Raw genomic sequence first — 22,308 nt, 5'->3', positions numbered from 1 at the left:
GTACAAGAATGAAGAGCTAGTGTTCTTGAGTGCAGGAATTCTTTTCATCCTAGTTTCCTAGGGAAACAGGGGTATGATCGCATTAAACATACATGCTCTTTTCTGTTCTGGTTTCTGTTGTTGTCCAGTTTTGACCCAACTTGCAGAGAGACGGAGCTCTTGGAGATAAGAAGTTCCATAAAATTAAGTAGCTGTGTAGAAGATGAGCACCCCAGAACCGCATGGTTTTTAAGGAAGAAGTTGCAGCTTCACCTAACGTTAATAGAAAAACCCCTTGCAGCTACGCCTTATGAATTATTCTGCTTTGGGAAAGGTTTTGTTTGGAACTGGCACATCTTAGGCCAAAGAAATTCAGGTATAGCATGACCAAATGGTAAAGTGACAAACAAAATTCATTTAGATTAAAGAAAGGGGATATGTGAAAGGAAAACCAGCTTTCTCATAGGCAGTGATGTCAGCTAGGTACGGTCATTGGAAAAGAATTCTTAGAGCCGTAATTAATAGTTATGTGGGAAAAATAAGTTTATTGGTCAGTCATGATCAAAACAAAGTAAAATAAAGAATTTTTAGAAAAGTAGTGGAGAACAAATGGAAAATACTATGCCACTGAACAAATCTGTTGTATGTCTGCACCCTGAATGCAATTCATAGTTATGGTGCTCCCATCTTTAAAAAGATATAATAGACAAGGGTGATAAAAGATTTCAAAAGAAGGGTGATTGAACGTGAACGCTCTTCATCTTGAAAATGAATTATTTGGAATAAAATGAGGAGCAAGAATATGATACCTAAGTGTAAAATAAGAAGGTCATGAAGAACACAGAGAGACGTGACTGTACATTGTTTGATACGGTTTCATTTGGTGTTTCCTAGGAATTGTATAGTTGGGAATCTGGTCTAAAAAATAAAAAAGGAGATAATCTTTTCCCAGAACTCTAGTAGGTAGTCTGTGGGACTCACTGCTTCAGCATTTGGTATGGGTGAAGAGTTTTTATTGGTGTAAATAGTAAATGAAGAAATCCAGAGAAGGAAAATCTGTCAGAGATGAATGCAAAGGTATCCCACTGGCTTAGGAAGTTCCTGAGTTGCAGACTGCCAAGGGCGCGAGAGGACTTTGGGGCAGTGATGCAGCTTCAGGACTCAGGTTTGGTATTATAATGCCTTGGGAAATAACCATGTCAGATCATCAGTGTTGTTTTAAATGCATCTTAACTTCAGTGGTTGCCAAACACTTCAGTGAGAGAACGTTGACCCTGGTGTGAAGTTTCCTCCTTTGTATGAATGGACAACTCACTTTCCTGAAGCCTCACAAGATACTCTTGTCAAACAGTGGTCATGCAGCATTCTTGATTTAGATAATCACGATCTCTCATTGTTTCAACCCATGTGGACAATTAAAAGCTGAAAAGGGAGGTGAATGAAGTTTAAAAAAATGTGGATAGAAAACATGTAGTTTGCAATGTTTGTTCCCACAGTTGGAATACCTAGACAAGCTATTGTGGTTTTTCTAGTGCACGTCCCATGTGCCTCAGCCCTGACCTGACAAAAAGTTCGGACTCTGGGTCAAGCAGAGCTGAAGACACACACATAAATCAATGACTTGTTTTAGTGCCACGTTAAAACAACATGAGTGGCTGGCTTTTCTGACCCCTCCTCTCTTTCATTTAATGTGCTGCTTTGGCTCTTCTTTAAAGAGGGCTCTGTAGAGTAATTTCAGCTCTTATCAGCTTGCTGACAGCTATATGAGCCTTTCTGCTGGCTCCAGGCAATCGCTGCCAGCGTGTGAAACATCCCATTCTTGCAGCAAAATGGTCCTGGCTGGAGCAAATGGGTGGTGGACTTTTCCTGTGGGTGGTGCAGCTCACATGAAAGGGATGGGATTTAGTTCTTGTTAGCCAATTAAACAGAACTTCATTTCAATATCTGGACACTGGGAGCTCTTTGAGCATAGTTAGATTTTTACAAGTGCTTTTAATGAGAATATTCAACTTCCAGCTGCAGTTCTTGCCCTGACAGGGAAGAGCTTCTGTCTCAGGGTTCTTTAGACTCATCATTATCAAATTTAAATGAACTTTCATCTGTCTGCCATTTGTAGCATTTTAAGGAGTGTGATTGGAGAGGCTAACCCTGCTTTAATCCTCCCAGAGTGCTTCAGTGGGGCTCTGGGTCCTCCATAAATGTCAGGCCTGGACAATTTGCTGTCTTATCAGATGCAGTGAAGTTAGTTCCAGCCCTCTCACCCCTCCTCCAGAGGAAAGATTTGTTGCTGCAAACAGCAAAGGAAAGAGAAAACTTTTTCCTGGCTTATTGCCAGGATCACCAGGGGAGTTGCAGAATCCTTGGCATTTATATATGAGACTTTCATTGCTTTCCCCCCTTCATTTGTTGCAGAGAGATCCTTAACCTATATTTTTTTTTCCTTTCCTATTGTCTGTTGTGCCCTGTTACTTTCCAGGATCAAGAAAACTGGTTTTGTGCCTCTCGTATTACAGAGTGTTCTTCGTGTCATTTCTGAGAGCTCAGAAGTTTGAGAGCAGTCAGCAACTAATAAGAAGTCAGCAATTAATAATTTTTATAGGATGCAGTTGTGCTGCCTTTGTATCTAGATTTCTATCCTCTAAACAACAATAGAATAAACTTCAAGTCTAAGAGGGAAATTATGCTATTTTAAGACAAAATTGTTTTCTGGTTAAGATTAGATTTTAAGAGTCTATATTTTGTTGCAAAGTGGGCTTTTGGTGCTTATCCTTTGCAGATTGCTATACACAGCTCGGATATACTACAGATAGATCCAGATGATCCAAAAATTGGAAAGGCATGTACTTCTTTTAGAAAGAATGTTTGAAAATATTTTGCCATGCATGTGGAGCAGTTAGCTGCAGATAAGTGGATGATTAAGCATCTCTCCTGGTGTGTCACTCATTCTTTGTTACTCTGTGCTTTCTCTCTGCTGCTGCTTAGTCTTTACCACATCACATTTCTGTATAAAATTCACTTATCCCTTCATTATTGAAAGTGTTACAACTTTAGCATTTACGAATATAATATAAGTACTCTGCACTGCTCTGGTAATTGGCATGTGAGTATATTAAAGATTAATAGTAAATACACGTTGGTCTTGTATTCATTTTACTGATGCATGGATAGAGATATAATCAATTTGTACAAGGTTAATAATATTAGTAATGGAATTTAGAACTCCTGGATCCTGTTTCAGTGACTAAGTCAAATGTATCTTACAACAGAGTAGAAAAGTTTGGCTTTTAAGTTGCAAAGGTTTTACATGTTCTATAGAAACAGTCTGCTGCCAGATAACCTTCAGGTGGCTTTTCCTTTAATCTTTGTCTGTAAATTGTGCAGAAATATCTAATGGTTTCTTGGATGCCTGTCTATAGGAAAATTATGTAAGTTTGTTACAAATGGAAAAGTGGGCTGTGCTAGGAATATACTATAATGCTCTTTGGCTTGCAAATGGTGTAACTTGCATCTGGAGATTGGCTCCTTCTTTTCCCCTCTGCTCCTCTTTTTTTTTTTTTTTTTTCCCCCTCCCCATTAGCTGATAATTTTGAATGCTCTTTAGAAATGAAAATGGCACCTTACATATTAGTTGTCTTTGAATACATATTCTGTGTTGGTAACTTAGACCTATACAGATACTCTGGAGAGAAGGATTATAGAGGACATTCATATTCCAGGGTACTAATAGTGGAGTAGGGAATCATGGATAGAAGTTGTTAGGTTATGGATAAGCTTAAGAAATACGGTTTCCTGCAACTGGACCTAGCCAGTAATGGAATTCTGGTCTCAGGGTGTCCACAGAATTCTTCATCTCGGTTCCCCCACACAACACCATTAAATGCTTCCCAGCGCTGTAGCAAACAAAAGCAAAAAATATCAGTGGTGCCTGTTGAGACACAGGAAAGAACTCTCCTGATCCTGAGTTTGGTGACTGGGTTAAGCCTTAGTGTGAATGCAACAGCCATCTACCAGCTGTCTGAAATGCTGCAGTCAGCCGGCAGCGCCAAGGCCGGGCTCTGCACTCTGCCTCTTGCCACTGTTTTGTTTCTGAACTGTTTCCACCTGTGTTTAGTAGCCAGTTCTTCAGGGAATTTCCCAAGACGTGAGTTCCCTCTATTGCAGAGGCCACATTATCTATGAGTCGAGGGGAGAGGGAAAACAACTCCTTCCTCATGTTTTTAATTGCTTAGATGAAGCAAAAGTTTAATACAGAATAAATATGCAAATGATAATCAGTGGTGTACTTTCCATCTTTTTTTGGGGGGTAGCAAGGGCTTCTTTAATAAGCTTTATCTTTGAGATTACTGTATGAAGGCAAATTTTGTAAATAAGAAAAGCAAAGAATACTCTTCAGAATGCTATTTCAGTTGTTTGGCAAGATAAAATAAATAACCCTTGTTGATGTCTATCTATTATTTTGTCCATGTAAAATTATTTTCAACCCTATTCCTCTTCAGTGTGACCACCACATAGTATTATCACAACCAGCAATTATGAATTAACTTCCCTACTTCATCAGACAGCTATACAGCCATGCAGTTTGAGTCATGAAGGATGAGGTATTTTTACATAGCTTGAGCTTACATCACTTATTTTTAAGGTGGGGAGGAAAAAAGCAGCACCATGTCTTAAATGAAGTTTTCCCAATAGATATTAAAAAACCCCCAAACACCTCAAACAACAAAACACCACTGCCAGTCATTCAGCTTTTATCCTCATAGAAGTCAGCAAGATATATCTCTGTTCAAGCAATGCTGACAGTGACATCGGTGGTTAAAGTTGTCCAGTGTTGAGAACTCTGTGTATGGGAGTATGTATATGTTTATGCTTATATAAAATAGAACTATATAGCTTACAGGAAATGGAGTAAAACATATCTTCATCAAAAGGGCAAGTTCTTCCTGAAGTTGAGGTATGTGGTGATTTTTAACTGCTGTAATATGGTGGTAACCCTACCTAGATTTTTCTTTTGCTTACTTCAAAAAGCTGTCCTTTCATGTGTGTGATTGGCACTACGCTTGCTTTGTGTTTAACTTCTCTAATCAAGGGAATTTAAGCTTCTGTTCTCCCAGCATTAGTACAGCAGTCATGGGAAATCTCAAACAAGACAGATCTTGTTGCAGCAGTTGACACAAATAAAAGCAGTTGTGCTTTTATTTATTTATTTTTGATGCTGGATGCTGATTAAAAGTTTCCAAGCATCCTTTAGCCATGTTATAAAGCCAGCCAGCAGAGAGCAGAGCAGCTGCTGAGGAAGGGAGATGCCAGCAGACATAGGACAAGATCACAGTGGGAAGCATCAGTGTGTGTAACTCAGAAAGCTGGGAAAGGTGTAAACAGATCCCCAGTTTATCTGTAGAGTGGGCTCTCCAAACACTGTTTTATTGGCCAGTGGCTCCTGCTTTACTAACCTCTAACCTCTGCAAAACTCAGAGGTGCTGCCCACCAGCCAGCCTTGTCTTTGAACCCCCCTTGGCTCCTGCCACCTCAAAGGCTTGCAGTCAGATTCCTCTGTTTTGCTTGGGACCTCGCCTCTCAGCAGGATGCCCGCAGCAGGGAAAACTGATCTACCCTGAGAACATAGACATATTTGAAGGCAATACCCCTGGGACTAGAAACCTATTGCTTTCAGTTTCAGGAGCTGTCCATCATTTGTCAAGAAATGTGGCTAAAACATCCCCCCACCTGCCAGCTTGTGGTCATACAGTAGTTGAATGTTCCCTGCAGTTACATACATGTATTTGTTTTCTATGATTTTCTAGACTGCTGTTGAATCAGTGATAACATAAGTCTAGCCCACTGTAGGTCTGTTTTCATGTTGTTAATGGGGAGTGTGTGAAGATCAAACATCATAGAAAGGATGATACAGATCCAAGTAATTTTGGTGACACCTCAGGTTAGGTGTGCCTGCCCCTTCACAGCAACAGCCTGGAGTAACTGGATTAATTTGGGAGCCCTGCAAACTCCTGGGAACTGGAGAGAAGAGAGTGGTCTATTTTTTGTGTCTTTACATTGTTGTCAGTGATGATTATGTAGATACAATTATCTGGAAGCCACAATAGGATCTATATTACTCTTACAGCTGTGTTATTTCTGTGGTGTCAACATGTCATTTGCCTTCAAGTAGGATGACAGAACTGAAAACTCTTTTGGAGCGAAGGAAATCAGTAAATGGTAGCCATTTTTACATTACGTGTTTTTAAAGCTCTAAGTGCTTTATGAAACTTTGCTTTTTTTCCTCATTCTGCTGCTTGCTTTGCTGGCCCTGTCTCAGTGCTTTGTAATAGTTTTCCCAGCTGCAGCTGAGAATTGGGGCAGGTCCTCGCTGCTCGTGGTGTTGCTATCTGCTTGTTGGCTCCATCACTGAAGTGTGTTCTGGCACTGAATTTGTAGGGTGCCAGGGCAGAAAGTCAGGTTTCCTGGCTGGTGCAATGTTGCCTTCTGCAACAGAGTTGTGAGGTTGACACACTCATTAATCAAAGAAGCAAGTCTGAGGTGCAGAAATATATGGAGGAAGGTGAGAACACCAGTGCTAAGTGGTATTTTTATCTATTCAGGTCTTGTGTTCTTGCTATCTTTAAAACTAAGTTACTATCACTAGGACAAGGAATAGTGGAAGTCTGTATTTTTAGGGGTCAAGATAATGCAGGATTTCAAAACCATATAAAATGGTACCATTTCATGAGAGAGAATGAGAACTTGTCTGTTGAAAACAGCTTCTTCTATGTCATATTTGAGCCATATTTTAAGCAGAACAAGGCTCTTGTTCATAACAGAAGATGGAAAGCTTAAAAAAAAAAAAAAAAAAAACAAACCACCAATCACCAACCAACCAAAAAACAACCAAAAACCAAAACAGCATCCCCCAAACAAACAAAATCAAACCCCCATAAATTATCTGAAAGTATGGAAGCAAGACTCAAAATGTTAACTTTGACAGATATGCTTCAAAGAACCATTGCTATATATTCATGGTATGTGTTGTTGTACATATGGATTGCTATAACTTATACAAGTGGTTGTTTTCAAAGTGCCAAAGAGGAGAATCTGAGGAAGACTGCAGTGCAAGAGGCTTAAGATTAATATCTGAGCTTGCACTAACATTTTCTTTTACCTTTAGCTCTTATGAGTCAGCATTTGTCAAGTGGCTTACTGCAATAAAACTGAGAGCCAGTAGAAGTGAGTTACTCCCAAGTGGCTGGTATCTGAAGAGTAAGACTAGTGTTTTGAACTCTGACCTCTATCCCCTTATGAATCGGCAGCTTCAAAAAGAAAAAGAAATTTGAATAGTGGAAAGATTTAGTTTTCACTCTCAGTTGTAGCTGAAGTAGGCAAATGTGCTTGTTTCATGGCTGAAATTACTACAGTGGAGAATATTGACCCAGGTGATTAAATCTACCTACTGCTTTACTTCTGAAGGGATTTTTTTTTTGAGGCTGAATTATAATAAAAATTTGCACCACCAAATGTCTGCCTAGAATCTCTTTCTTAAAATATAGCACTGGCATGATACACATTATTGTTTTACTTGCTCATCCTGCAGAAGCATCTTGTAATTAAGGAATATTCCTCTATAGGCCACTCAAGTAAAATAGATTAAGATAATATTTTCAAGGCTTTACTTGGGGATCATGCATATGTCAGAAACAAGAGTCAAAAAATGGAATGAAAATTCAGAAACAATGTTAAAAGAACAACTCTATATACCCTGCATTGTGTTCTACTGTTTTTCCCTTGTAGAGAAAATTCTAGTTTGAGGTTTGGGAAAACCTGATGTTAGATTATGGATTAGTCTTTATATGAAGTGATCAGACACCCACAAAAGTGTAGTTCCTTGCTACTCCCATTTTTTAGCTGTAAAGGTGGCATGTTAATGTTATAAGCACTCTTCATAGAATTCCTCCACTGCTGCTTTGCTTGGATAGGTCCTCATTGACAAACAGACACAACATAACCCGCTTAGGATGAATTTGAAATGTGCTTTTAATCTGATCTTCTATAAAGCATGAAAATAATTCAGAAAACTTTTTGGTTTTAGGCAAGTTAGCATGATTTTACCAGTATTCAGTTGATTTAATGGATTAACTCTTAAAATTCATGCATAGTAGTCTGTGTATGGGGACAAGAATCTAATTTTTACTTTGATTGTGATTTCTAAAGGGGTTTTCTCCAGTTTGGGGTAGTTCTACTGACACCCCAAAAGTAAGCCCACTTTTCAGAGCATGCCTATCTTTTCTCTGTAGCCTAAAACACATGAATTATTACTTTTTTTTTTAAATGTAGCCTACATTCTTGTTTGTTCTTATTTCAAATCTTTGTGCCTCTCTGGGAAAATGAGAGGGCCCTCAGATTACTTTCGAAGACGGGGCTTCCAGGGACAGAAGGATCATGGCCCACAGCTGGCCACTTACTGTGGCCTCTCATGCTCCCTTAATAAGAAGGGAACAGATTGTTCAGGAGGTATTTTAAGGTACCAGAGCTCTAGATTTCTCTCCGAGTAACCCTATTGTTTTTACCCGCTGATTACAAAGAGAAGATTGGGCCAGCTAGCCTTAGGTATATTGGACTTGATTGTGCGATGTTGCTAAGGGTCCTTTACCAAATAAACACTTTTTTTTTTTTTAAACCTGCATTCTTATAACTTTCTAGAAACAATAAATTACTATCTAATTCTTAATAGTATAAAGTGTTCTGAAGGTTTCTTGTAAGCCTGTGTAAAGAAACAAAGGTGGCACTGGTTTTAGCTGAGCCAGCTGGTATCATCTTTGCTGAAGAGCTGTGTACTAGAAGGAATACATGTGACCAGCAAGGAAGTTGTTGGAACAGGGAACCAGCTGTAGAAATGGTAAGACGGTTCAGAAAGAAGGGGCAGTTTACAATTCATAGGCAGAAAAATGTGGGAATTTGGGGTTAGAGGGGCCTCAGTCTGAACCCAGAATTTGTCTTGGGAAACTTTTTATAAAATGCTTGTTTCTCCCAAAGAGGAACTTATGCTCTCTTGAGTCCCATTTTACCTTGGGGTGGGGTGAGTAGGGGGCTTGAGAATTCAAGCTTGCTATCTGATTATTATATATCATCAGCTGTCCTCTTATGCGTCTTTAGTATGGGGCAAATAAAAAATAATTCGGTTTGCCTTGAACCTGAGTAGCCTATCTAATCCTACTGCACAATGGAAAGAGGTTATGGGGGAATGTTGCCTGTGACCAATCATAGTAGCTTGCTTGATGGCCAATAACTTGTTAGGTCTCAGTAACTTTAAAAACATTTGGTTATATTACTGTATCATGTATTTTAAGAGCCTGAAGGTCTTAGTGGACAAACGTCAATGCCCAGAGCTATTAGATAATGAAGGTACACATTTTAGCAAAGTGTTGCCACAGTCAGTTACTTTGGTAGCATTGATTAGCTATTAGTTTTTTTACGTTAAGGTTTCTTTTTACAAATAACAGGAGAATAAAGTTAATTTTTTTCATGTTTTTCTAGAATGGTTAAGTCTCACAGCATCTCTGTGAGTTGAATATTACACATATTGCTGTGAGGCTGAAGTAGAAGCAAGAAATCAAATGCAGCAGCTAGGCCCCACTCTTTTCTTCAGCAAAATTCCCTAACCCAGCTGCTCAGGGAGTAAAAATCAGGAACATCAAGAGCCATTGAGGAGGGAAGGCATTTAAGTAGAGTGTGAAAATAGTTATATATCAAGGCCTTGTAAACCTTTTCGAGGCATTTTGGAAACACTGAACTCCTGCAGTGGGGCAAAATCTGACAGCATCATGGCGCCTGACCTAAAAGCTGAGAAAAGTGGTGGTGTGTGGGCAGTTAACTTTTACTACTCTTTTGCAAATCTTGTTGTTTTTTTTCCCTTTTTGCTAACTTTACCAACTCTTACCAAATCATGGGCTTTCAAAAGACATGAGGCTAGGAAGTTCCTTTCATGGACTGTTTTCCCCTTGATGTAACTGTTACAGAAAGTATTCCTTTCCATGCCTCATGCCCAGTGTTTTTCTTTTCACAAATTAATCAAAAGATTTACGTTGATCTGTCTTGCACTCTACACTGGAGCACCATTAGTGGCATTAACACTGGAACTTATAAACATTATATGAATGGACTTTGTAACCTGATGCTATGCTGGCTTGTAAAGAGCTTATAAAGAGATGCTAGGCCCCCAAGTGTATTTATTTCTAAGGAAAATAACACCTTACCTAAATAAATGTTACTTTCTGTGAGTAGGCTACCCTGTTGCTGTGTGCTGCTGCCTGTTGTCTCCTATGAAAATAGCTCCAAATGCTTCCATTGCAAGCTCTTGCCTGTACCAGTATGTGCTGAGTATTGTCAGTTTAGTTTCTTCATAGTCCACCTAAATAAAATCCTGGAACTGTAAACAAGTGGAATTGAACTTTTGGGTTGTATGCTTGCTTACTTGGTTGAAGGAACGCAAATTTCCCAATCCATCTACAATTTCGAGGAAGAAAACTACACAGTTTCTGAACTTTTTCTTTTTTTTCTTACAGATGTTGCTAGGGTTCCTCGAAGTATGCATATGTATTTGTAGAAATAAATTAATACCTCTACATTATATTAAGCAATTTTAGCCTTTATATAAAGTGGTAGGTTTTCATGGCTGATCTCATGAGGATGCAGCAGTTGAAACTGGGGTTTGGAGTAAGGAAGAGAAACAACTTAGAGCTGCCTACTGGTGTGCCCAGGTTGGTGACCTTAGTCTGCAGAGCTCATCTCTTGGAGGGAGAGTTTGCTCTCTGATTCCATCAGTCTTTGGCTTTTGTGGTGAAGCTGTCTTAACTTTGTAAAATTTTCTGTGGAGACTGAATTCAGGGAAATTAGTTTCATGGGGAATCTGTTGTATTTTAAGAGATTCCAGCCACTTCCAACCCATTGGGCAACTCAATAATATGTATTTCTCATTCCCAGTCAAGTCATTCAGTACTCTACATTTGACTCTTCCACACCTTGGGAAAATTAATGTAGACATTTAGGAGCTGTATTTCTTAAATACATGCTCACAGTTCCTGGTAAGCCATAAACCCAGATCCCGTAGGTTAACATATGTTCATCTGTGTCATTTTGGCAGTTGTACGAAGTACATGTTTGATCTTCGTTTACAATTTAGAGTGCCTGCAACCTAAGCAATATTTAGATGTATATAAAGTTAGCATTCTCTACAAGTCTGTGGTTCACATAATGTGTTTCCTTAGAAAATTCTGAAACCTCATCAAATAGACTAGTAGAGTAGTAGAGTCAGTTTCAGTTCAAGTTGAACAGAATGATAGCTTGACTGTATCATAGTTGTAGGCTGGATAATCAGTGCTGTGTGGAAGACAAGATCTGTAATTATGGATCATTTATTTCAAGATCCTGAAAGGCTTTCAAGTAGCTTTAGTTAGTATGTTACAGTTGCAGTACCTTACAAACATTACCCACTGTATTAAAGCTACTCTTAAGTATATAACCATTAGTCTTCTGAATTCATGAATATTGAAAAGAGAAATGGACAGCTCAGAAAAAACTGTGTAAGAATGCTAAGTAAGTTGGCAGAGGAGTCAGGAACTGATCTCTCTCCTTTTTTTTTTCTTTCTTTCCTTTGTTGTTGTTTCTCCTGTATCCCGAACGTGTTCACAGGATTCTTATCCCTCCGAGGTATCTGTTACATTCCAACATAAGCTTTTCAACCACACCAAGTAGAGCAGAAAATACATTTCAAATGGAATTGACATACATCTTCCTAATAGAAAACTTTCCCAAAATATTTAGTAACTTAGCATGCTGAGCAGCAGACACTAGCAAGCCATGTTAATCAGTTCTGCTTTATAAAAGCAAACAAGGTGGGGAGGAAGTAATGGGACCCTGAAACATCTGTTCGGAGACTTTGAATCCCCTTAGAAGGTTTTGAGTTCTGCCTTAAAGAAACACAACTCCAAAAAATTACAACCAACTGTGGGAACATTTTCTAGCTCTTTACAAAAAATTAATTAGATAAATATTAGTCTATAAAAAGTAAATTCCCTCTGCCCTCTTCTCCAGTTTTGCTTCTGGTATAAAGGGGTAATCTTGCCTGACATTGAAAACATCCTTCAGCAAAGAGAAGCTAGATCAGATCCATTCTAGTTTTGCCAAAGGAGGAAAAATAGCTTTGATTGCCATGAAGCTAGATAATCATAGCTATTACCATATTAATAAACAATCAAAGTTAGAACAGTAGAATGTAGAATGCTGTCATTTAATAACAAGGAAATACACATTTCTTTGTTTGTTTCACTCAACTAATAGCTACGTAATTGCTTTATAAAGTTATATGGTGAAATATATTCTCCTTCCTACTTAGTGCCACTTACAGCAGTGGTTCTGTTGTGGTTTACCCCTGGCTGGCAGCTGATCACCACACAGCGCTGGCTCGATTCTACCCTGCATCCCCAGTGGAGCCGGGGAGAGAATTGAAGAGTGAAGTGAGGAGGCTCATGGGTTGAGATAAGAACAGATTAATAATTTAAGTAAAAAATAATAATAATGAAAGAACATACAAAATAAGTGATGCACAATGCAATTGCCAACCTTCCACCAACCAATGCCCAGCTGGTTCCCAAGCAGCAGCCCCTTGGCCAGCTTTTCCTTAGTTTATATACCAAGTGTGTGGTTGTATGGTGTGGAATATCCCTTTGGGCAGCTCTCCCCTCCCAGCGCCTGATGTGCCTCCCAGAGCATGGGAAGCTTGACTTAGCATAAGCACCACTTAGCAAGGACTAAAACAGCCCTGTGTTATCAACATTATTCTCATGCTAAACCAAAAACACAGCACTATACCAGCTACTAGGAAGAAAATTAACTCTGTCCCAGCTGAAACCAGCACAGGTTCTAAACTGTTACCCAATGTGAAAATGAAATTTGAAATCTGTGTTCCTATTCTTGTTTACTTAGGACACTTTAATAGAGAGGTTTACAGTTCTGCTCAATTTTAATTCTTAATCTACTTATGGTTTTCTTTTTAAATCAGTTGTTGCTGAGTTCTAGGGCATAGGAGAAGGAACACTTAAGTCTTTTCTTAGCACATGTTGTTTGCTTTATTTAATGTATTAGTGGAACTTTTGGAAGGCAGACATTATTTATGCTTACCTGTTCATTGATTTTGTTCTATGTTCTTGGTCATCAGCCTGTTATCCAGCTATAAAGTCATACCAGAGAGAGAAATAAGGAGAGAGAAGTGATTCTGTCCTACAGTGGAATTGCTTTATGCTCTCTCCGGATAACAGGCTCCAAAGAAGTGTAACTGTTGGACATACTCATCAGTGTTCCTTAACAAAATATTGAAATACTTCAAAGTAGTAAGGCTTATGGTTGTTACTGTTTTCACATAATAAAAGTAGTGCTCCAGAGGGCACTTGTCTCTTTCCTAGTTTGCTTTTTAAATTATAACATGGATTTTTTTTATCTTAAAGAGTTACAGAACTATACTGATAAACCTATTTTATGAACTACACACAGAATAGTGTTTTAGGGCCAATGTTTCAGCACCAGGTCTTTAGTTCTGAATCCCATAGGTTACTCTCAGAGTAAAGTACAAGGTGGCATATGCATGAATATGTGCATGTTTGCTTGTGAATGTGCATTTTCCCTACTTGCAGTCTTTCCTGTATACTGTTATTTAGCCCAGGAGTGCTGCAGCATGAAGTGTACAGTAGGTATCACTCTGTCGTCTGTTTAAAAAGTAATGACCTGCAGAGTGAGACGCACTGGCAACTTGTTAACAACAGCTAAATGAAAGTTATTTTTGGTTCATCTTTAAAGTCTGTACCTCCGAAAGCTTGGTATTCTTCAGTAATTTAATATTCTATATCATATTATTTCATATTCTAGTAGCATGTGATTAAGACCAGCCTGTCTGTAGAGCCTTTTTACTGTTAAGGAATCATAGCAAGAGTAAAATAGCACTTGCCCAAATTTGTAGGTTGTCCTCAGTTGTATTCTAGCTTTGAAAGCTTCTTAAGCTTCCAGTTATCAAAAAAAATGTCTTTTATTTTAATTGTGCCACAACTTACATGCAAACACCTATTCTCATAGTTGATACTGAACCATAGGGGCACCGCAAATTACATTATCTTCAGTGCACTTCAAGGTGCTGGCGTTTCCTGGAGAAAAATTAAGTTGGAAAAAATTAATATCTCTTGGGCCAAAACACTCAAACTACATTTATTGGCAAAGCGTGTTTTCTTCTGGATTGGCTGGAGTTCTACAGGATCATTTGGTAGTTGTAGGCATTTTAAAAGTATGTTTAGGTCTCTAACAGAGAATCGGGTAAGTCAGTGTTTTCATTTCCAAAACCCTACCTTTCTTCCAGCATTTCTGTCTTATGTGGAAACTGGGACGAGATTAAGACTTGCCATACATGACCTTCACTTAAAAGTGACTCATCTGTGAAAATCAATGCATCTGTGTATAAGAGAATCTCAAGCTTAATTTCAGCAGTTTTACACTGCCTGCCTTGTAAATTAGCCTAGATTAACGGTTATAACAAGTTGGCATATGTATGTACTTTTATGTAAAAATCTTTATATTTACGTGTATAAATAGTATTTGTTTTTTGGAAGACTTGGGAAGCTTGTAGTTTGATAGGGTTCATGAGTACTGAAATTCTCTAGCTGATTAGCTGTGTCTCTAATACTGATGTTAAAAGGTGACTTTCAAGTTCCATCTTTTAGGCTGCATGCTGTTATTTGGCTGTTTAGCTGCACTGTGGTTTCCTCTGCCTTGGAAAAACGGAGTATAACAGGAATTTTTTCAGTTCTGTGGCCAGACTGCTTTTGACATTTTCAAGAGGAAAACTTATGATAAAAGCATGAAAGTAACTGTTTCCTTCAAATATTCTGTTCAATCTCTTGCAAAGTAATGCTGCTGCTTCTTTTCATTGGCCATAAATAATTTTTTTTTTTTTGGAGGGGTAGGGTTGAGTTTGAAGCCTTCAGACTCTATGGAAATATCCTAGCTACAATAAACATGCCTCCTAATTTAATTTCCACCTGACTTGTAGGCTGCACGGGGCAGCTTGGCCATGGCAAGCCAAAAATTATTAAGCACTGGATCTGTGCAGTATGAAAGTGAACTTATTCTCTTTACAGGCAAGGTGGTTCTGGGAAGCATATTTTCGATCAATGAAGGCAATTGCTCTTGCTACTCTTCAGATTATCAATGATAGAATTTACCCATATGCTGCCATTTCTTATGAAGAATGGAATGATCCCCCGGCTGTGGTAAGTAAATGCGTTTGATTCACTCATAAAACAAATTGTGTGTTTGGTTTTTTTCTCATATAAAAGGTATGTGCAGTGAAACTTGGTAATAATTCTGTGTACGTGTGTGTGTGTTGTGTTGGTAACTTGCAATACATTTTATGACAACTGGCAAAATAACTAGCAGTTCATTTTATGTCCTGGCAGTGAAATATGAACTTTTAGCTTTTGCTGTAGCACACACTAAATTGCTTGCCTGTTTATATATTTATTTATTTTTATGCAAGCACGCATACACACACACACACACACACACACAGATTTCTTTATGCCTGTTGACTTCAGCGTGAGTTTAGTGCTCTTCAAAATGAATAACTGTAGTGGAAATAGTGAAAATACTGAAGATCTTAAACAATCTGCAGGGTTCTTTCATGTAATTCTGATGAAATAGATAATTATTCCTATGCCTACAATTTGCTCCATGTTATTTCTACATAATTTCTCTTACACAGAAACTGGGGGTCAAAGTTTTGCTGTGGTATTTTTTTTATTAAAAGAAAGAAAAAAGTTTCACCAGTCGAACCCACCTCTGTTAAGAAGAAACACTGGAGTATTAATTAACCTTCTGCACCAGGCAGCTGGTTCTGATTTTTTTACTATATAAAAGACTGTGGATGATTTTCACTCATAATCAGGTAATTTTCTCTGTGTCAAAATAAAAAAAATAGTTTTACTAATAACACCAACCTTGTTAACTGTGTCACTTCATGATGGTTTAGAGAGAGTTTCTCTGAAAGTTAGGCAGAAGTGTGTTCTACTTCAAACTTCTTGGGCCAAAAGAATGTGAACATTCGCTGACAAAGAGTTAGAAGCTCATTGTTGGGTTTCAGGAGATGATTTTTCCATTGCCTGCCCAAAGGCATTAGTAGTCTACTGTTGTCGTTGCCTAGAGAGCAAACATGGCACATGTCAATATTTAAGGAAGAAATTAAGCTGCACAAGAAGTAGTGGGGAACAGAACATCTTAACACTTTCAGTTTATGCTAGCAAAACAAGCACCTTGAAACACCTATTAAAATGAAGAAAATGGCTTTAGGATTGCTCAATCTTTACAGGGGATGCAAAAACATCTTCTCCTGGGTCCCCTCCTATACTGGAAACTCATCCGTTTTTGGGGAAGCTAATCATACTGTGAGCAACAAACAGCACCTCACTCCCCTCCTTTTTTTTTTTTTAATATATACGTGGAAAAAGAAGTTATATTAGTCATTCAACCTAGAGGTCCTTAAGCAGAAGGTTTATGACCACAGACACAGCAACATACAGAACAGAGCTCTGAAACTGCGGAGGAACACGTAACAGCGGTACCGTGCTGGGGCAGTGCAAGGAGCAGGCAGGAATATTGTCTCAATGTGCCATTGCAAAGAGAAGCGAGAAGGCTGACTGCAGCCAGACGAGCTGGAATTTGTCCAGGATGTTGGAGTTAACACCTCGTATTGTGCCTCTCTCATGCCATGAACGGTCAGTTCCTTGGTGGTTTTATGTCTCAGTTGAAAGAATTTGATGTTTATCCTAGTCTATGAAAATTGCTTAATATGTGCATGAATTCATTTCTTGCTTCAATATGAAACAGAAATATCATTAAAAGTTCCTTTATGGGCTGTGTAAGCTCCATATTAGCCAGCAATGCAGCCTGCTTGTGACCCTTTCTCAGAGGGTCAGTTAAAGAAAATAGAACTCGGATTGGGAATTGTTCAAGAGCAGTTAAATTTGTAGAACAGCAGTACACAACCCTGTGCTATCTTTAACTGGGGATTTTGATAGCTACTCTGAGCATGTAAGCAAATTTCCTTCTATGAGGCTCCTTTTTTTTTTTAAGCCAGCTAATACTGTTTGGTTTCAATCCTTGTTGTTTCATTTGAAGCAAATAACTGAAGCCTTCTCCAATTTATCTTTGAGATTTCTTTTACTTTTTTTTTGTTTGAATATGTTTTATCTCTTTGAGGTGAGAGCATATTACAGTTGTGGTCTATAGAGGAACATATTTTTCAGGACTGAGCTAATTTCTAGCTTCAGACAATTTAGAAGGTGATGATATGTACAGTATTTGCTAGGAAATTTAATAAGTCAATAAATTTAATAATAGTTATTTTACCGTTGTTGCTTTGTTAAGTAATTTTGCTAGTAGAAATTCCATAGTTAACGTCTGCTTGTCAGGGGAATAATGATGCACTTGAGCCGGAGTATGTTTCTCATCTAAGCTCATGTCTAATGTCCACTCATAGCAGTGTAATGATTTCTACTAAGCCTGGATGAAACATCCAGGAAAAGATGGAAAGTAGGTATGTATTTGAGTTAGCAGAAGATGGCAACTGTATCCTTAACTCTGATAAGAAGGCAAAATAACTAAAGATTACTTGAATGTGTTCCTCATTTACAAGAAAATCACCGTATTCTTCTCTAAATAAAGTCCTCCAAGACCGAAGCATTTGAAACAGATTCTTTCAGGTTGGCCTCAGGGCCAGGATATTGGTAACTGTTAAAATGAAGCACCTGTGAGTTAACATTAGTACCACAGTGAAATGTGTGAGTAACTGGCTGTTGTAAAAGCTTATGTTCCTGGCCAGAGCCGTACCTCCAGAACTTGCCATGTGTGTTCTGCCTTCAAACTCACTTGGCTCAGCATCTACCTCTTCTTGTTGTTCCTCGTGATGTTGTGGTCAGTTGAATTAAATGCAGTGGTCTTCTGTTTGCCCTCTTTCCCCTTACTCACTTTAGGTAGGACTGTGGACCTGCAGAAAGAGGACGTAGAAGCTGCAGGCAGGTGACCAGAAGGTGCAGAGGTGCAATCACCATTTTAAGGCAAGGGACTTACTGCAGTTACCCAGTGATTTCTTTAATCAGTACAAGGCTGTAAATAGAGCTCAGACCCCTGTGTTCTGAACAGTAAGGTTTTGAAAATGAGAGCATTGGTTTACCTGTTGAACATTTATAGAGAAAAGCCAGCTTTAATGGTTTTATGAGCTTACTTGCTAGGACAAATACACCTTACTAACAGATAAAGAGCTTGCTGTCTGTGCAGGGTCATCATGCAGAGGAGAATCCTTAGCTAGAGAAGATCCTTGGCCATAGTTGCTTACTTGCCTGTTTCCTTGGTTTAAAATTTCTTTTTCTTTATGTACTTACAGGAGTTAATTTTGCTTAGTGTGTCACTAGGATCCTGGGAAGTAGTAGAAAAACAGAGCTTGATAACGTGTCCTGGTTGTTAATTGTTTTGCTGCCCAATTCTTACAACTGCACCAGCTGTAAAATAAAGCAGTAAAAACATTATTTCTACTTTGACAATTAGGGTAGCTCATAACTCTCTCAGGTGTGCATTTTGCTCTGCTTTTGGTTGAGCTATTGAAGCCTCATGAGTTTGCTTCCAGTTTTAAGATTCATCATCTAATTCCAGTCTATTTCCTATGAAGTACTGACTTTTATTATTTTGATTATAGTACAGTAGAATTGAATGTATTTTGAGTTAGCAAACATTTAACAGATTACAGCCTGTAAGTATGGTAGATAAAAGAGATTTTTAGGACCCTCATATATATGATTAAGTAAGTTTGTAAGAACAGCACCTGTGAAGAGAAAGCTGCATCTTTCACAAAAGGCTGCCTTAAGTTTGATGTCACTTGCAAAGTAGGACCATTAGGGACTTATGGCTATTTTCTGAAGATTTTATCTTTGCTTTATTTTGAACTCTGATATTGCAGTGCAGGAATTAAGACATATCTGCAAACATAATAATGTTTATTCTCTTGTGAGCAATATTATATTGATGTTTGTATCTGAGGAGATGACTATTGGACAGTCAGTTTGCAAGTGATATTAATGCATTTAAAAGCAGTGAGGCATGCTCATGGCTAGATCTGCATATAGATAAGCTTTATTCCTATTCCCCAGATATTCCTCAAGTCTCAACACAAAGAAACACCTTGTGTTGAGTCTGTAGTTTCCCAAACATTTGAAACCACTATAAGCAGGTACTCTTGCCAAAAGCAGCAGTTCTGCACTCTTCTACAGTTGGATGACGATTTCTGTTTCTGTGTGCTGCCTTCTTTTTGAATTTTCTAATTCACTTGTGGTGATTTAACTGAAATAATTTTCCTCATATAAAACTTACCCAGCAAAAATAAAAAGAGAAGGGGTTTGGGGTAAGAAAGGGAGCAAGGGAGGGACTGGGTGGCTGGAAAGCTGCTTTTTTTGGCGTTAGTTTGGCTTATATTGGCTCAAAATATTAGTGAGAATGTTGCCTGAGTATCTTCACCACAGTGTGGATACAGCAGCAGTGCAGAAGGGCGTTTTTCCAGCAGGAAGGAGTATAAGGTACACAGAAGATAAATGCATATGCAGTTAACTCTGTACTTAGTACATTACATTGAGGAAGCGATCCAAAAATTTAATGTGTTTGTGTGGGTTGACTGAAAACTCTTGGCTTTTCCTAAAGAAAAAAAATACTTTATAAAATGGATTATTTTCCTACTCATCCATTATCTCATTGAGGAACTGGAAGAATAGGAGGATATAACATGCTAATATGTTACGGTATAGTACTTCCAATAAAAATGCACTGCAAGATATTTCTTCCTTTTAATGAAGAGGGGCAAATGGTATTTTTGGTGCCTGAAAGTTATTCCTGGACCTCTTGAGTCCTTTATGTCTCAGACAGTCTTTTGCTGCAGGCATGAGAGTTTAATGCCTTTTGTATTTCTTGGCCCAGCCATTACCCATTAGGCAGAGACAATCAGTTGCGTTCAAGTAAGCCAGAAAATGACCACTTTTACAGTGTTCATTCCCATGGCTACCAGTTTGGGCTGGATTCGAACTAATGACCTGGGTTTGAGGGTATCTTCAATTAAATACTTTGTTATACTCTAATAGTCATAAGTTACTTTCTCACTTGTGCTTTTTTGTTATTTAAATTCTCCTCTTACTCTGCCTTATACCTTGCTAACATGTACATGGGTTTCTGAAAAATTAATAAGACAGGGTTTTTTCCAGATTTCTGTAATTGCTTTGGTTGAAATTCTTTCAAGCCTGTTTATATGTAGAGCTATAAAACATGAGAGTTTTTTTTTTTTTTTTGTCAGGGGCTGCTTTTGAGCTTTGACCTTGAATGATACAGACCATAGTTTAATAATCACTTGAGAATATCACTATGCCGAAAAATAAACATACCAGATTTCATTTCTCCCAGTGAGGCAGAAAACAGCACTGTCATTTGGTTTAAACTAAAATAGCCAAATTAACTTAGTGTAAAAGTGCCATTCGTTTAATGAGGCCTAAGTAGGATGTTCAGTTATAGAATACTTCATGGGCTTCTGCCAATTAGCAGGCAGTTGACACTTGTTAAACAATTAAACTATTTCTAAGCTCTTTGACTAGTATTTTGCAACCCTCAGTCTCCAGATAATGCCACTGTTGTAACTGTACTTCCATCCTAATACCATTCATCATCTTTAAAGCATTAAACAAGTATCAACATACCCTTTTTTATTTACCTGTAAATGCAAACAAGTTAGCACTTTTTTGGGCAATGCACAGCTGGTATTTTTTTCCATTGAACAGCATAAGTTTCTGTTCCTCCTGTGTTTACAGCCACCCTGTGTGATGGTTCGAATCAGCTGGGTGAAATTTTGCTTTATTTAATGTGTTGGAATATAGATATTCTTTCTTATACTAAATAAATTTCAGTTTATGGATATGCTTTTCCAGTGTTGATATTACGGACAAGTTGAGTATACCACATGTATTCAGCTATAAATATTGGTTGGTGTGTGTGCGCATGTGCGTGCACGTAACATGATTTAACAGTTGGTTATTTAGCTTATCTGCCCAGAGATAAGGATTCTTCTCGTACACAGTGGTAGCTAGCTTCACAGTTATATGCTGTGTGGCTAGTATCCAGTGTGTAGGTTTATTTCCATTGTAAATTATATCCTTTGAGGCATGAACAACAAATTTTTGGCTTTCGTTGACAGAATCGGAAACTGAATTTCATGTATTTCAGTTGAATGACATTTTAGTTCTTAAGACTACATCTAACCATTTAATACTGTTAGATTTTATTTTCTCTATGAGATTTTTGCTTTGTCTTTAGCTTGGAAGTAGATACCTAAACATACAAGTGAGAGACACGTTTTTAATTTTAGCAAAGCTGGTTTTGAGATGCACCTGAAGAAACTGTACAGCTTTGCTGGCCGAAGGCAAGGGTTTCATTGTTATTGTTCTAACCTTGTTTGTTGCACTGCCTGATGCCACCTGTGCCTTCATAACTGTGCAGCTTTATTTTATGTAATGGGCATCATTAACTTAAAAAAAGAAAAAATGTAGGACCTTTTTGTTTTGGATTCCACAAGTCATCTTTTCAGTGCTGCCTGTCCTTTCTGGCTTTGGGAGCATGAAAGGTATGTTAAGCTCCATTTTCCCAATTCAGATTATTTCATAGCCAGGGTGTTTTGGGTCAGGAGCTGCTGTGTTGACTTACAGCAGGGGAAGGAAAAAAAACCACACAGAGAAAAACATGAATCTTTTTCATGGTTCTCTTTCCAATTATCTGAATGTTCTTTTTAAGGTTATAATATTATTACTATTATTCTTACAAAAGAATGGCAATAAAATTGATGGAAGGGTTAAAAAAGTGTAAATATTATGGCACCTGTAAATATGAACTCAGTTCTTGATAAGTCTCCTCACTGCAAATTAATTTCTTTGACAAGTTACTGAAATTAAGGAGTTGAAGAGATGAGCCTGAAGTTGAGGTTTTTTTGTCTAAGAATGTGTTCAGCCAATAGATTCTGCCAGAAGGGCTCAGACAGCTGATTAGATTTAAGTGGCTAAACAAAAAAAAAAAAGGTGCTGAATAACTTAGTTACATGATGTATTTTGGCAATCAAAATTCATGATTCATGGCAGTGTCAGATTTCATCACTCAAGAAGGAATAGGTAGAAACTCCTGTTTGTCCTGTGGCTAAAATGTTTTTGAGGAGGGTTCATAATATTCATCGAA

General features: G+C 38.1%; 1 protein-coding gene across 4 annotated transcripts in view; it reads left to right on the top strand.

Annotated features, from left to right (window-relative positions):
- EXT2 (exostosin glycosyltransferase 2) overlaps nucleotides 1-22,308 on the top strand; it is a 78,119-nt gene that overhangs the window by 20,510 nt on the left and 35,301 nt on the right. For all 4 annotated transcript variants that reach the window (XM_065064763.1, XM_065064765.1, XM_065064762.1 and 1 more), the window contains one exon: nucleotides 15,144-15,275. In XM_065064763.1, the coding sequence (XP_064920835.1) occupies nucleotides 15,144-15,275 (132 nt within the window). The remainder of the gene's footprint in view (nucleotides 1-15,143; nucleotides 15,276-22,308) is intronic.

This window comes from Columba livia, chromosome 5, assembly GCF_036013475.1.
Source record: "Columba livia isolate bColLiv1 breed racing homer chromosome 5, bColLiv1.pat.W.v2, whole genome shotgun sequence".
NCBI lineage: Eukaryota > Metazoa > Chordata > Aves > Columbiformes > Columbidae > Columba > Columba livia.
The sequence above is the reverse complement of the archived record's forward strand: the minus strand, read 5'-3'. Positions and strand labels throughout refer to the sequence as shown.